At 38.4% G+C, this 12,621-nt stretch overlaps 1 protein-coding gene across 1 annotated transcript; it reads right to left on the bottom strand.

Moving 5' to 3' along the window:
* Positions 1–2,170: 2,170 nt before the first annotated feature.
* Positions 2,171–12,621, bottom strand: MCM4 (minichromosome maintenance complex component 4; the record flags this gene model as incomplete). The annotated part of the gene is made up of 15 exons (XM_009881123.1): positions 2,171–2,440; positions 2,812–2,945; positions 3,063–3,291; positions 3,836–4,043; positions 5,394–5,521; positions 5,866–6,231; positions 8,001–8,260; positions 9,385–9,505; positions 10,025–10,245; positions 10,696–10,834; positions 11,287–11,382; positions 11,466–11,561; positions 11,713–11,811; positions 11,901–12,064; positions 12,582–12,621. Coding segments are annotated over 15 exons (2,394 nt in total), but the record flags the coding sequence as incomplete, so codon positions are not given.

Raw genomic sequence — 12,621 nt, 5'->3', positions numbered from 1 at the left:
AAACCAGTCCAAAACAACACACAAGTATGTCTTTTAAAAAAAGCAAAACCTATATACATTAACCACTCCATTTCTCTTAGGCCTGCGGTTATACAAGGGTATATAAGACAGAAAGTTTCACCACACGGCCGTAGCATTGGTCCATATTGACACGAATCAGGTGAACACATTTCACACTATCTTGTACTGGTTCCCCACCCACCCTGAGTAACCAATGAATGCGGGAAAACAGAAGAGTACCATTCCATTTTACTTTACCAGCAGCTTCTCTTTTTAGTGTCAGTTAGACAAGATAGCAGATCACTTCAACCATGGTCACTTAAAGTGACTTATTACAAATAATTTCTGCCAGTAGACCTGTAACTTTTTTATGCCTTTTGTAGAATGTATAAAAGTCTTTAATGCCTTTCTTCTATGACATTCTTAACATCAGAAATGATAAGTTTCTGGCAGAAGTGCTTTCCCCTGGTTCCATATTCCAGTCTTTAAATGACTTCAGCTTCTTGAATGAGCTTAATTATAACTACTAACAGCATAGGATAAATACAGCAGTAAATGATATGCAGTTTGAGACTATTGCATGGAGTAAGGAAAATATTCTCAGTCTAAGGAAATTACTTTCATCTTCCTTTTACTTTGTGTACACGTCAAATTAGCATATGGATGGTTAAAGAAAAAAATCTGATTAAGAGATCTTAATCGAAAGACTGTTTACAAGCATTTCCATTCTGTATCTACCTAATTACACAGTGGCTTATTAAAAAAAACCAAAAAACACACTACAGACTGAAAACAAATAATCTCTTATCAACTACTACACACAGACTTTAAGAGCCACCTAGTGGGATTATTCTGCAAGTAACCTTGTGCACACTGAATGCAGTAATTCATAATAAGCATTTTACTCTAAAAAAAACACACACACACACCCAAAACTAGAAGATGGTGAACTAAGAGTCATCTTAAACTGAAAGGGAGCCAAAATCCATTTTAAACGTAAACAGTAGGAGTACTTATTTCATCTTAAAAGGGCTAAGTGAGCAGTTGAGATAAGCCTGGTGCTGTCTGCACTGAAGTGAATTAGGGAACTCTTCTGCTAGCTCAGCTGTGAAAACAATAGCAGCTATTGAAATGCAATGGCTGAGAGTATCCACCGTGCCTAGAATGAGGGAAGATTCTCCTTGTTCTTTCAGGACTGATAACGCAGAAGGTGGCTATCTTCATTTATCCAGTCATGCTTAAATGCATTGTAAGAAAATTTGGTTTCCAGTAGAATCTGACTTTTTTTTTTTTTTTTTTTTTTTTTAAACTTGAGTGTACTTTGGTAGTATCCTCAATGTAAAAAAAAAAAAGGGGAGAGACAGAGGGGAGAGACAGAGGGGAGAGACAGAGGGGAGAGACAGAGGGGAGAGACAGAGGGGAGAGACAGAGGGGAGAGACAGAGGGGAGAGACAGAGGGGAGAGACAGAGGGGAGAGACAGAGGGGAGAGACAGAGGGGAGAGACAGAGGGGAGAGACAGAGGGGAGAGACAGAGGGGAGAGACAGAGGGGAGAGACAGAGGGGAGAGACAGAGGGGAGAGACAGAGGGGAGAGACAGAGGGGAGAGACAGAGGGGAGAGACAGAGGGGAGAGACAGAGGGGAGAGACAGAGGGGAGAGACAGAGGGGAGAGACAGAGGGGAGAGACAGAGGGGAGAGACAGAGGGGAGAGACAAAAAAAGAAGAAGAAAAAAAAGAAAAAAAGGCAAGCACAAAGCTCCTTCCTGTTCTCACAGAGCTTCCAAGAAATTGCAGAATTCTAGATTGAAAAGTGCCCTGCACAGGATTTGCTCATTTCCACTTGAAATGAATGCCAAAGAGCCCTTTTAAGTCCAATAGCTTTATTCCAGGTTACAGCAGTACTAACAGTCAAACTGCGTTTACTAAAAAGTCATTTAAGATGACTTTTTACAATTCAATTTGAAATACATACAACATTAGCATGTTCTACAAAAACTCATAAAAATATGTGGCACTTACATATTAGTAATTACATTTAGCTAAAATGTAAATAGCATTATTCAGCTAAGGATTTTTTAGGTCCTTTGTAATCTCTTGTGCTGACAGAAGTGCCACTTAATCGTCGCTACACTTGTCATAGCAAATGATAGTCCCATTTCTTGACAATCTTGCAGACTGGCAATATAGTAAGTAAGGCAAAAGTAAAGCCCTGACAGTTGGCTTGCAAGGAAAGGCTATGCTTGTCATAGCAAGTGATAGTCCCAAATCTTGAATATCTTGCAGACTGACACTATCTTAAGTAAAGCCAAGTAAAGCTGTGACAACTGGCTTGCAAGGAAAGGCTAACTTACAGCAGTCTAACAGTTTTTCCAGTCACAGTCAAGAAGTCATCATCAGCCAAGGCACGAAGCGCTTCTTCAAACATTTCCTTAGTGACGGCCTTAAAGAAAAGAAGTAAATCAAGTAAAGATAGGCAGGGAGAGGGGAAATACTTTAAAGACTGTAAAAATGCCATACTTCCCACCAATTTTCTTAACAGTTTTTTTAAGCTTTAGTAGGTCTTTTTTGCAATTCAAAATATGGCCTGGAACCCTGAATCTGAGTTTGCTATTTCAGAAGTCAGAATAAACTAAGGTACAGTGAAGATTCAGCTCATTTATCCATAGAATTGGCGTTCTGGTCACATCAGCTGAAAAAGTTAGTGTCTCCCTATCCCTCCATAATGTGATCTGAGAACAAGATAATGCTGATTTGGAAAAACATTGCGCTTTTAAAATTAATGAAAATGTAAAAACAAAGCAGGAAACTTACTGTATCTGACTGTGCTCGGAGATCATCAAAAAGCTGTTGGTATTTCAAAGCTGGTGTTTTACCCTTTGACTGGATAAGCTTTCTTAAGGCTTGAGCCAACTCCTCTTTCCGCTTACGAGCTGTTGCGCTCATTCCTTATAAAAAGAAAGAAAACACCTTTCAGAAGTAAAGTAAGGAGGACAGGTTACGTTACATTTAAAAATAACAAAAGCCCAACAGCATCCCAGCTTTATCACTATGAAAACACAAACCTGTAGTGAGAATGGAAATGTCCACAATTCCGGTCCTTGGATCAGTAGCAGACTGTTTCAGTGCTTCCCGATGGAGGCGTTTTGCTTCCTCTACATCAATTGTTTCAACTTTCTCAGAAAAGCGTACTTTAGCATGTGCTTCTGCCAGTCGGATCAGAGACTCAAGTTGGCGAGGATATGCAGAAACCATTCCCCTGCCACTACCAATCTTCCTCATGTCCACATATGCCTGAAAAGAAGAGACCAATTAATTATTTCAGTAAACCCTATTATTTTGAATATTTTTTAGAGTCCCCTTCATCCCCCACCTCTTATTTCATAATATGAGCAATTCTAGCAAGCTGTTTCAAACACTGTTTATGCTCATATACCTTCACAGTTCTTCTGCAATGAAGGATAACTACATCACATATATGCATTTCCTTTAAAAACAATTACGCCATGATAATGATTTTTGAATCACTTTAAAAACTTAGGACTAGTCTTACACAATAGAGCTTGTGTCTGTACTGACACATTTCATTTCAGTAGAATTTTATGCTTTTATAAAAGTGATAGAACCAAAACCAACACATCTGAAAGCTAACGATCAGAGTACAGAATGACTTGCATACTGATCCATCTTGCCTTTATAAATGCTGTTGATTTTTAGAGACGTTTGAAGAGTCTTATGGAAAAATGATGTATAAATGGGAAGCATACACACAAGGGAATTTTGCCATTTCTGACAAGGCAGTAAGGACTTGGAACATTATTAACAGCAACTCCTTTACCTCAATAAGGGCTTGGCTTGCTTCTTCACTTAACCTAGGATTTATGTAACTACGAGCATATGCAATGTAATCCCTCAGTACTGCCATGTCCATGTATTCCTCCTCCATCTTCTCTTCACTTTGGTAGTACAGTGAAACCAAATGGCGAGCAAGACGTCTGTCATAAGCTTCATCACGTGGATCCAACATTAAAAAGATCAAGTCAAATCTGAACAGGATAAGAATCCAGTATTAATCTTTATACTTCCCTGCCATTTGAAGTAGTTTGAGGGTTTTTGATTTAACAAGTAGAGGTAGGAGTTATTTGACTATTACTTCCTACTGTAAGTAGGAATTGCTCTATTAAACTGAAAAGGTAATTTTTCTAGCATTCTGAAAGTACAGAACAGCACAGTGGATTTGCTTTCATCCTATGGACTTGAAACTTTGAAAGTGAGATACATTCTGCAAAATTCAGATCCTGTGTTCAAGCCTGAGAGTTTTTGTTTTCTAAAATAAATAAAAAAAAACAACCAAACCAACACAACCTACCAACACCACACATAACAGAAACCACACAAACAAAAAAACCAAGCCTCCACACACGCAACCAAATACGCAGGAACAAACTTGGTGCTAAAGAAACTGCCCTGAAAGGCAGCAGCACCTACCTATATGGTTATTTTATGCATATGAAAACCGTAAGTAAATAATATATGTATAAATAAAAAAGTACTTGCGGTTTAATCCTGAAAAAATGTTTTATAGTTTTACAAACAATATATTCAATTATGCTTAACTACAGGCAGACATTTTTAGCCAGCCCATCGTGTATTTTCATAAGCTTAAATCCAATAAATGATAGAACTGAGATGCTGCTCAAGCCTAGTTTCATTCAGTACACCCATAGTAAGGTACCATTTGTCACTAAATGGCAAACTTAAGCAGCTCTTAATTAAAATCTAAGCTGTAGGTGTCCTCAGAGTATACAGTGCACTTCAAATTTACAGCTAGTGTGGGAATTCCTCACAAGATGCAACTGTAGCACATAGACAGTTTAACTTCAGATCAGTAGATGCTAAATGTTGCTTTAACAGCTGTCATCCAAAAGGATAGCAGCACTGCCACCTCCCCAACTGAATTTTACAGAACAACATGAAGCAGGTACAGATCTTCAAATTCTATCACCTCCGCTGCAATCCCTAATCATCAATTTCACTTCCAAAGTTTTACAAACCAAGAAAAACATGCTGAGTTTTTGTTGAAGTTATCAATGCTTTAAGTTTCAGAATAACACTTTTCTAGGAGATGACCACGAAACAATAGAAAAAAATATTTAAGTTAGTAAAGAGATCCTACAGATCTCATCAACTCTTCTGTTCAAGGTCAATACATAAATACTAAAAGGCAGTTCTCTGTTAACACAGAAGTAATAAGAACAGCATTTAAAATAAATGCTCCACAAGTTTTCCACTATGCTACAAAGAACACAATTGTTCTGTTTTACTATACTTAATCATTTTCACAAGAGAAAGTATAACATCTCAAAAAATGAAACATGCAAGTGGGAATAAAGTACCTGGACAACAGTGTATGAGGAAGCTGGATATTTTCAATAGTAGTCTTTTTCGGATTCCACTGTGATTCTATAGGGTTAGCTGCTGCTAGGATAGAGGTACGAGCATTCAGTTGGCAAATAATTCCAGCCTGTCAAAATGAAAAACAGTTCTGAAATCAGCTGCAACTATGTGCCACCAAAACTCCCTCCCCTCCCAAACTTTGTGAGACCACTGGTGTTATTAAAAGGGTCCTGTAGTAAAAAACTGCATTGCAAAAACCTTTTAGAGCAAAGCGAGAACAAAAACATAAGGAAATACTAGTGTTTCCTACAGAAGCCATATTCTTCTATAAATGAACTGTTACATAATCTAGGATTGATCCACTGACAACAGGAAAGTGTAATCCTTTGTTCTTCTGATAACGTCTTGGTTTCACCCACCTAGCCAATACCATGCTTGGTGCAGAGAACCTGGAATTAAACAGAGACTTACCTTTGCGATGGAGAGAGTCTGTTGTTCCATTACTTCATGTAGTACTGATCTTGTGCTTTCATTCATTTTATCAAACTCATCAATGCAGCAAATGCCATTGTCACTAAGTACTAGAGCGCCTGTCTGAAGAACCAGTTGCCGTGTTTCTGGATCCTTCATCACATACGCAGTAAGACCAACTGCACTTGAGCCTTTGCCAGATGTATACTGGCCTCGAGGAACCAGGTTATACACATACTGGAGCAGCTGTGATTTACTAGTACCAGGATCACCACAGAGAAGAATGTTGATCTCGGCACGAAAATTGCCTCTTCCTGTGTGAGTAAAGTCCTTTCTCGATCCCCCAAAAAGCTGAAGCAGAATACCCTACAAAAACATTCTCTTTAAAAATCAAAACATCACCGCTTGTATAGTTAACAGAGCAAATTCAACTGCTGAACTGAAACACTGCTAAAATTAATGCGGACATAGAAGAAAACACTCAAAACTGGTTTTAGAAGTCTTCAAAAGGGTTCATTCTTTATAGATATCCTCAATTTCAGTTCATTACGAACATATAGTTAAACTGCTAGGTCCTACAAAGTCATCTTATAATTAAAATTTCAAATTAGATTTGGAACAAATCTATTCCAAAACGTATGTAATCAAAATTTTGATGCAAATTCTGCTGACAACAGGAAAGCCAGCATAGACTATTGTCTTCCCTAAGGATATATTTAATATAGGACCAAAGTACTATTACCTCTTTTGTATCATTAAAAAGTGCCATTTTTATCAGCTTTTTAGTCAACACTAATCAAGTATCATTTTCTTTTCAGTAAACCTGCCTTAATGTGTTATAACGTTACTTCAATAAAAGTTCTTTACTTGACTATAAAGTTTAAAAGTGATTGTTTAATGTCTTTATTTCATTGGAATTTACCAACACTTCCACCTTTTTACTTCCTAAAAAAGCATATGCTTGCAGCGTTAGTAAAGAAATAAAAGTAACTAACTTACAGTATTTTGAAATCACTAGAATTATTAGTATAAACATATGCTTGTAATTTTATCACCTAGCTAGAATTATCAGGGAGAATTTTTTGTCCTTTTTAAATTTACTAGTTTAAAAATTCACCGTTTCCAAGTATATTTTTTCCCTTTAGCAGCATATGTATACTAGATAGTCAATGAAAAAAAGTGATAGTCAGTGACCATGACAGCTGGAAACAGCATGAAAAAGAGCAAGGAAAACTGTACACTATATGTAAAGCCTTGGCACAATTTCTCACAGCAAAGAAACCTTGCAGAGGCATGGAATGAGCTATTTGTATTAGTTCTGTTCTCATTCACTTAGAACAACTTGCGTAAGTCAGTAAAACCTGTTCAATAGTTAAAAGATGCATGACCTGCCCCATTTTATTTTCCTCGAGGTCTCCGAGTATTGGTGCTCCAATACATGGGTTTCAAGCATCTTCAAGTATTAAAGACAGAAATTTTCTATTTTGTGAAAACATTTTGGTCAGAACTTTAAGTTCTCCCTTGGTGAAGGGTCCCTAGCTTCCCTCAACTCCACCCACTACACCTGATGTGCCTTATTAGTGCGGTGAGCAGGTAGTGACAAATGGAATTATCATTACTGTATTTCCATTTCAGTGGGAAATTGTTGTTACTGTAGTTTTTGCAGTGATCGAACATTTTATTGGAACAGCCCCTTCTTGGATACATCTATGTAATTGTTCTAACATCCCGTAAGTCAGGGTCAACCATATGTAATTTTAAAGCTACTATTCTCTTGTGGATGCTTCTTTTCAGCAATCACTTGCTATGGTATAGCTACTTATTTTTGTTTGATGCCAGTAATCTGAGCATTCAACAAATGTCCAAGGTGCATCATGCAATTAAGTTCTCCCAGTTCTGCTGCTTTCCTACCTTTTCAATATCTTCCCTCTAATTAACACTCCTTAATACCATGAAAAGAGTTATGATACACTTATAACCAACCCCATCCTGACAAGACCATGGAGTTTTAAGACTGCTCAAGATACAGTTTTTTGAATTTTGAAGCCTCAAGTCATTTTTATAGCAACCCATAATTCACAAATTACTTGCCTATAAATGCATTTCTTAGAAGAGAAATACAGAATTTGACTCACCTTTTTGATATCTTCATGCTCATAGATACTTGGGGCCAGTGCTGAAGAAAGTCTCTCATATATGTCTGCTTTTTTAGAAAGCTCTTTCAGAATTTCCACACGTTCCTCTGTAAACATTTTTTGCTCCGTTTCCTCATCGACACCATGCAGGCGTTTTGCATCTGTCTTGCGATAGTGTATGACATCAATGTGGGTCTTATAGACAGATTTTACGTTGCTGACCCTTGGATTAACTCGAATTGGGACTGCCCTGTAGATACCTAAACAGTTTTTAATCACAGCATTAGATATGAAGAAACATGATAATTCCAGAAACTGAAATTTTTACAGTTGCCCTTGAAAAGCTTTTCAAAACAGCCACTGAGAAGAGTCTGGCTCTCTCTTTTTGACACCACCAGCCCCCACACCCCAAATCATGTATTTATTCTAAACACACTGGTAAGATCCCCCTGAGCATTCTCTTGTACAGCTCAGCTTTCTCAGCCTTTCCATAAATTACAGAGGCTCCAGTTACCATCATGGCCCTTTGCTGAATTCACTCCAGTATGTTCACATCTCCCTTGTACTTGGATAGCCCAGAGCTGGACACAGTACTCCAGGCGTGGCCTCCCCAGTGCTGAATAGAGGGGAAGGATCACCTCCCTCGGCCTTCTGGCAACACTCCTCCTAATGCAGCCCAGGAAGCTGTTGGCACCACAGTCATGTGGTCCATCAAGCACCGCTTCCTTCCAGTTTTGTTTTTGTCTGCAAGTTTGTTGAGGGTGCACTCTGTCCCATCATCCAGGTCATTAGTGAAGATAGCAGCGTTTAGCCCCAGTATTGACCCATAGGGTACACCCATAGCAACCAACCTCCAGCTGGACTTTGTAACACTCATCATATTTCTCTGAGCCCAGCAGTTCTGCCAGTTTTAAATCCACCTCATTGTCCACTTATCTAACCCATACACCATCAGTTTGTCTATGAGGATGTTATGGGACACAGTGATGAAAGCCTTACTAAAGTCAAGATAAATATCCACTGTTCCAGTCATCTCACTGTAGAAGGCTGTTATCCACTGTAAATCCATGCTGACTACCCCCAATCACCTTCTTGTCCTTCACATGGTTAGAAATGGTTTCCAGGGTTATTGGCTCTATCACCTTCCCCAGGGGTCAAGGTGAAGTTGACTGGTCTGTAGTTCCCCAGGTCGCCTCCTTGTCCTAAGAGTGACACTGGCTTTCTTTCAGTATCTTAGCCAGTCACCATGACTTTTCAAAGATAACTGAGTGACCTTGCAAAGACAGTGGCCAGCTCCCCCAGCACGTGCAGGTCCTTCAGGTCCCTTTATAGACAGTTAAGATCAGTGAAAAAGGAGGATGCAAATACTCAAACCAAATTTTACCTGTGACATTAACTCTATCACCAGGCTGAACTTTATCAACAAGGTCATTGTGAGCAAACAGCGCAACTGTATGCGGGGTCTGTCCAGCTGGCATGTCTTCAGGAGACTCCTGCAGTTTGATCTAGCAAAAAACACTCAAGTTTTAGTTTCAGAAAAGCAAAGTTTTTCCACAGAGTGCACAACAGATTCTTGTTATTAGCAGTCTTCAGCATCCTCTTGAATCAGGAACACTGGTCAAGAACAAAATACCCCCACCCAAACAGCAAAACCGATTGCTAATAAAAAGATACGATGAAAATGAGCATTCTGCTGGTTGCTACTGGTATGGCTAAAATGCTGTTACAGACGAGGCTCATCTAGTCCAGATGGAAACAGACATACTATATATGAAGAGGCTTCCACATGGACACATTAAGATGTGTACGTACTTAATTTCATCTGTATAATACATTACTTCTTCAAACTAGACTTACAATTTTGCTAAGCTGTTTCACCCATTTTCACATTCCAAAACACGTTTCCCTTTTCAAAACATTCGCCTTCAAAATACGTACATTAATGATATTGATGATATTAGGGGGGTGGGGGAGCAAAAAACTAGAAACCGTTTCATTTTAGCCACTACCTAAGGGCAACATACCATCTGCTTGTCAGAGAACATGGATCGATTGTGAATCAGTGCCATACTGTGCGTTGTGTTACAGTTCTTGCATACTGATGGTTCAGCAATCCTGCCACGATCGATTTCTACTCTGGTGGTGAAAGCGCAAACCTGGCATTTAAAGAATGCTTCTTGCATCTCAGGAATTAACTGGGAGCTTCTGATGACCATACCACTGATGGTGATAAGTTGATCAATATCTACAAAATATAGAGACTCGTGTCATCACTTCATACTCTTAAAATTTAAAATAACCTTCAAATTTCATGTTACATTAGTTTTTAGGTGAGAGGTAGACATTGGGTTAGGCACTAACATTTTGTCTACGACAAAGCAAAAGGAATCATAAATGCATAGTACAAATATTCCAATCTACAGAAGTATTTATATAAAAGAAAGAATGCTTTGCACTTGCAAAACTAAGAATGTGAATAGCTGATGCCAGGAAAGATTTCCTTTATGAACAGGTTATTCTGCATTTAGGGTCTAAAGCATTTGCTTCTGACAAAAACTTACATAAATGAAAGACACTGGTCTGGATGGACCTCAAGTACAGTTTTATCCAGTCTCTTTTGTAATTGTACATTAACATTCAGTAAGTTTATATAAATCCTTAAGATTCTTTTCTAATATGGTAATCAAAAGTTTACCTTCAGGGTTTAGACTTCTCATATTCCTGGTCTTTAGTGCATTATATGGCCTTACTTGAATTTGATGTTCTAATATTGAATCAGGGTAACGATCAAAAAATATCTCATTGGCAGCCATGTCAAATGTTGGGATAACTTCCTGTATAAAATTGTTAGGTAAAATCGTTAGAAACAGTTAAGCTTAAAAGTTTAAAAATAAAAATCATAGAAAGAAATAATTTTGTATAAAGCATTTTATGGTGCTGATCAGCCAGAAATGACTAAAAGTTACACCAACTGAGCATTTTGCTACATAACAGAAAACTTGCCATTTAGATCAGATTTATTCATTTGAGTATTGCAAAGGAAAAAAAAAAATAAAGTACAAGACTCCAGACATTGCAGTTTATCAGCTAATTTTGTATGTACAAGGTACCCACTGTCATATCTACAAGCAACTACTATGAAAGAAGACATTTTATATTAAGTAAAATAAAGAAGCCAAAGATAACATCGAACATACAAAGTACACGTTGCTTTTAAACAAACATACTAAAAGCCAGAAATATGAAAGGGCCACTTGAAAGCCAGAAAACAAGCACACTACTTCACCTGAGGATAGCAGATCAGTTGCCTGTAAAGATTTTCATCAAATGATCTTAGATGGTCACAATTTACATTCAGGAATGGTTCCCCAACCATGTTAATCTGCAACATATTCGCAAAGGAATCTTTAGATCAATGGCACACCAGACTGAAAGAAAAGTTGGCTTTCGCTGTGTTACAAGTACCTCTTCAAGCCGTTGCATATAGCGTGGCTCGTTAAGATCTAAGCCGATGTCTTCATCCTCTTTAGCTAGCGGATCAATGAAGCGCTGAAGAAATCTCTGAATGACAGAGGTAACAGGGAGACAGAAGGGAGAAGATAAGCACAATTTAGTAGTACAAAGACCTACTTTGTATCGGATTCAACTAATATGTGTTTAAATCAAACGAGCTTTTCATTTTAAAAAAGGAAAGAAGAAGTTGTTAACCTACTTGGAATTTTTCTTTGCATGAGGCCACGTTAACATCTGTTCCCCAAATAACAAGCTTTTGTCCAAGAGATTGCTCGGTTGCTACTATATCCTCAGCCGGCTGCGTGGAAACAAATAAGGCATACACAAATATACCTACAGTTGTCTAAAAAGAAGTTGTCAGATACAAGATTTAAGACATCCACCTACCCCATCAGAGTGTAAATCGACTTGTCTGGCTTTACGGACAGACCCGAGATCCGGCCTCTGCCTAACCGGAGTTCCTCGTACCCCACTTCGTGGAGTACCCTCTACCCTGGAGCTGGGTGTGCCGTAAGTCAGAGGTGAACTGATATCGAAGTCAAGAGGAATAGCTATAAAACAAGAAAATATGTTTTATTATGATTATCAAGACATTTTACATTTAGAACAGACTGAAGTTCAGCCTCTGCATTTGTCTCACCATTCTTTTAACTATCAGAAAATGAGCAGCACCAATCAATTCCAGTGTTTTGTTAAAACAATAAAAACGTTGCAAGTCTAGCTAATAATTTTCTTTGTGTTAACACCTCTTCTGAAAGATCCAAAGCTCTACTAAAGATTTGCTAAAAAAATTTAAAGCAGTACCGCATTTAAAAGCTACATTGGTGTTCAAGCATAAAAAGTCAAAATGTAGCATCTTAGACGAAACACATTTTACAGTATTGTTGGGGCAGTACAAGAAGTGACACAAGAATTACCAGCTACTGCAATTAAAACCAATCCTATATGTAAAAGCAAGAAAAGCTTTGTATGGCAATCATACGAATTCTTTCACACACACCCCCACACCCCCATAGCCATGGCCACGGCCTGCCCCGGGCCACCGCGGAGCTGCCCGACCCCCGTTACCGGAGTGGCGGAACTGCGGGGGGCTGGAGAAAAGAGCGTC

Source organism: Charadrius vociferus, unplaced genomic scaffold (assembly GCF_000708025.1).
Source record: "Charadrius vociferus isolate BGI_N301 unplaced genomic scaffold, ASM70802v2 scaffold23, whole genome shotgun sequence".
In the NCBI taxonomy this organism is placed as follows: domain Eukaryota; kingdom Metazoa; phylum Chordata; class Aves; order Charadriiformes; family Charadriidae; genus Charadrius; species Charadrius vociferus.
The sequence above is the reverse complement of the archived record's forward strand: the minus strand, read 5'-3'. Positions and strand labels throughout refer to the sequence as shown.